A 3,688-nucleotide genomic window follows, 5' to 3' on the forward strand; every position below is an offset into this window, starting at 1 on the left:
GCACAGAAACAGTACTATATAACATTTTAGACACATTCTAGACAGTTTATCAGCTAAAAAAAGTTAATTTTGGGGTAAGTTACTCTTTAAAGAACATAATTTGGTTCAATGCAAAGAGCAACCCATCTCCTGTCTAGGGCTGCAGCTAACGATTATTTTAGTAATCGATTAATCTATTGATTATTCTGACGATTAATCGAGTAATCGGATAATAAAAAAATTGTCATGTTCTGCAGTAATTATTTAAGCTTATTTTATGAGAAATACAATTATTTAATATTGTGAAGGGGTAACATACACCCGCTGATGACCCTGCTGTAATCAAAGTAAAATTACAATACCAGTTGTATTAATTAATGCATTTTAAACTCATTTTTTTTAATTTATGTATGTGAGTTTGAGGAGGCATCAATTAAAAGCACTCTGTCACTGAATCATTTTAACCATCACTGAAAAATCTAAACGCTGTAAATTTGTTGTTATAGATTGGAAAATTGAATGTCTTTTTTTTTTGGTTAGAAATTTAATAAGGAAAATGGTTAGTGTTGAGTTTTGTAGAGTTCACTTGTTAATTGTTACAAAACATTATTTTAAAATTGTTATTAGGTTGATGCAGGGCTCCCATTTAGGCAATAAAAGATTTAGTCTTGACTGCTTAGCTACAAACAAATATGACAGTAGTAATGAAGGTTAAAATCATAAAAAGCAGCAGCAAATAATTTAAAAAAATCCAACTATCTTCTGTACATACTTTTAAACTTGAAATATTTACTCCAAGTATCATTTAAACTAAGATAAAAGCATATCAACAAATAAACGCGTTTCAGCTCAAGCTGTCGATCTGTTGCTGTGCTTTTATTTTTATCTGACAAACTTACAGTAAGTCTTGTTTTTAAAAGGGACAATATCATGTAAAATCAACTTTTTGGAGTTTTATATCATGTTATAATGTTATTCTCTCATAAAATCATGCCCAAAGCCTTGCTTTGACTCATTCATGCATGTTTGAGAAATCCTGCAGCATTTTTAGGAAGCCATGCTGAGGAGCAAAATGATAGGTGGGGACCAGAAACGCCCCTGGTACGCGTCTTTAAGCCGTACTTCCTCATGGCAGAGCGCACCCCCTCCTTCCTCCCACACACCCCGCCCATAACTCCTGCAGGCTCTCGGGTGAAACTGAAACTTAACTGTCTGCTGAGCTCTCAACATTAGTTCTCACTCAGTGAAGCTCTTTTCAGATTAAAAATACCTTTGAAGAAATGTATTTTCAGATGCCAAGTAAACTGCATCATAGCGCACGCGCAACCCCGCCCCCCATGCACGCGCACGAGCCCCCCGCGTGTGAACCCCACATTCCCCACCGAACAGGACATAACAGAAGCAGAAGGTGGTTCTTAAAGAGACAGAGGCTAATTTCAAGGCGTTTAGAAGACGAAGAGATTAGAAGATGAGTTTATTTTCTATTTAAACATAAAAATGGCATTTTAATAACAACTAAATGTGAGATATATACTTTATTATGGTATAGTATTTAAATATATGCCTGAGAAACACACTAAATATTGGCCCTTTAATCACACAACTTACACACTGTTTAATAAAACCCTGCCAGGTCACCATGATTAGTCAGCACAAATAATGCTAGCCAAAATATTGTACATCTGTAACAGGACAGATTATCACAGATTTAGGTAACCAAAGTGAATGTAAACAAATACCTGTTGTTAACTCCAGATGCATTCGGTACATGCATCAGCTGTTTTTATTCCAGTTCAAAAACATCGAGGACATGCAGAGCATTGCTTGTTGTTGTCTTTTCTGTTTAGTTTTAAATGTTCCCATGCTTTTTATAATTTGTCGTTTTTTTGGGCGTTTCGTTCCGGCACTCTTCGTCTTCTTCTAAAGCTAAATATAGCACTTAGCAAGCATACACGCGTGACGCATCGACAGACCGAGGTCTTGTTTCTCGCCYGGCTGTTTATTGTGCGACACCGAGCATGCATTCGCGGATGATAAAAATGTGATCTCTGCGCGGTCCAGTCCAGTGGACATCTGCTTCGAGTCCGCATTGAGTCCGCYCGGACCTCCGCAGACCGAAGTAAGCCAGAGTATGTGGGGGCCTTAACTGTTAGCGGAAGCGCTAACATCATAGCATAATGTGTAACACAAATAATATTCCGGGCGGATGAAAGTGCGTTTATTATAACAGTATGTATTTTTTACGAAGCTTCGAGGCAAATGATTTTTTGTAATCGAATTACTCGAATTATTCGAAGAATCGTTTCAGCCCTACTTCTGTTCAAAGAAAAAAATTATAAAACATCCTACAATTAAATTCTCCCTAACATTTAACATCTCTTCATATATATACTTGTATTTTTTTCAGATTTGGATAGCTTGTGACTTACATTTAAAACTAGATGTATGAAATTCTCTGAAATCAGCTGAAAGCATATTACTCAACCACTCCAGAAAACGAGTCTATGATCTTTAAGACAAAGACAACAACTTTCCAGAGGGTTTTATGTCTGGCCCCGGTGTAATGAACTGTGTGTGAGGAGCACATGTGACTTACTAAGCTGCAGAGTCTTGAACTCGGGCAGTTTAGCTGACGCACAGAGCTGATAGAAGATGTGATAGTTTCTCTCCTCGTCCGCCTGGAATAAAACAGGAAGAATGAACGATCCTGACAGACTTGAAACTGGAAAATCTGGAACCAGCAACTCAGGAGAGCGGGCATACAAGAAATGAAATCTAACGTGTGATCCCAGTGTATTTTACAGATAAGCATCATGACACCTTGCAGTGTAAATGAGAATGAACAAACCAACTGACGCTGCACAGTAAGTAGAAGAGAAAACCAAACAAGTCAAAGAGACACACCTAAAAGTGTTTCAGAAGGCAGACATGCGAGAAATGCAACAAAGAAAGCCATGATTGTCTTTGCCAACATCCTCATTCTTGAGCAGTGCTCCCTATGGTAGCAAAATGTGTTCAGAAATACATGCAACTAAAACATGCAGAAATAAAATGATAAAATCTTTATGAACACATGTACAGATCCAAGCAGGACACTAAAAATATTAGTGTAACAAATTGATTGATAAAAGGTTSACCTATCTCCCCTTTCCCCCAGTAATCTTTATAAAACAGGAAATAACTGATCTTTCGGCACTAAAAGACATGAGGGTTAAATCCCTCTGTTTGTGTCTGATTCTCAGTATGTAATGTAACAAAGGTTTAAATGTGTTAAAGTWTGACGAGTCCTGATACGCCTCACCTGAAACACCACTCGTGATTTCTCCAGCAGATATGTTCTCATATTGGCTCCAATGATACGATATCGATTGTCAAAGCCGATCTCGATGTACTTTCCGAAACGACTACTGTTGTCATTTCGGGTGGTCTTWGCATTTCCAATGGCCTAAACGTAGGGGAAAAAACATGTTAATGTACACAACATATTGGTTCTAGCAGATAACTTCAAAAACTTTCAACTTTAAATCAACTCTGCACTAAACCAATGAGAGGTAACTTCTCTGTGGTCTCAYTCTGCTTATCAACAAGATCTTCCATAATTCAATCAAACAAATTAGTTTAGTTTAGTTAGTTTATTCACTTCATTTAAAACAAAACCAAAAATAAAAATTTATACACATTTACAACAAAAAAATACACAACATATATA

General features: G+C 36.9%; 1 protein-coding gene across 6 annotated transcripts in view; it reads right to left on the bottom strand.

Annotated features, from left to right (window-relative positions):
* Positions 1 to 3,688, bottom strand: part of myo5aa (myosin VAa) — a 54,963-nt gene that overhangs the window by 28,523 nt on the left and 22,752 nt on the right. For all 6 annotated transcript variants that reach the window (XM_014010440.1, XM_014010436.1, XM_014010439.1 and 3 more), the window contains exons 6-7: positions 3,281 to 3,424; positions 2,576 to 2,657 (exon numbers count right to left, since the gene is read on the bottom strand). In XM_014010440.1, the coding sequence (XP_013865894.1) occupies positions 2,576 to 2,657; positions 3,281 to 3,424 (226 nt within the window). The remainder of the gene's footprint in view (positions 1 to 2,575; positions 2,658 to 3,280; positions 3,425 to 3,688) is intronic.

This window comes from Austrofundulus limnaeus, unplaced genomic scaffold (genome assembly GCF_001266775.1).
Source record: "Austrofundulus limnaeus strain Quisiro unplaced genomic scaffold, Austrofundulus_limnaeus-1.0 Scaffold69, whole genome shotgun sequence".
NCBI lineage: Eukaryota > Metazoa > Chordata > Actinopteri > Cyprinodontiformes > Rivulidae > Austrofundulus > Austrofundulus limnaeus.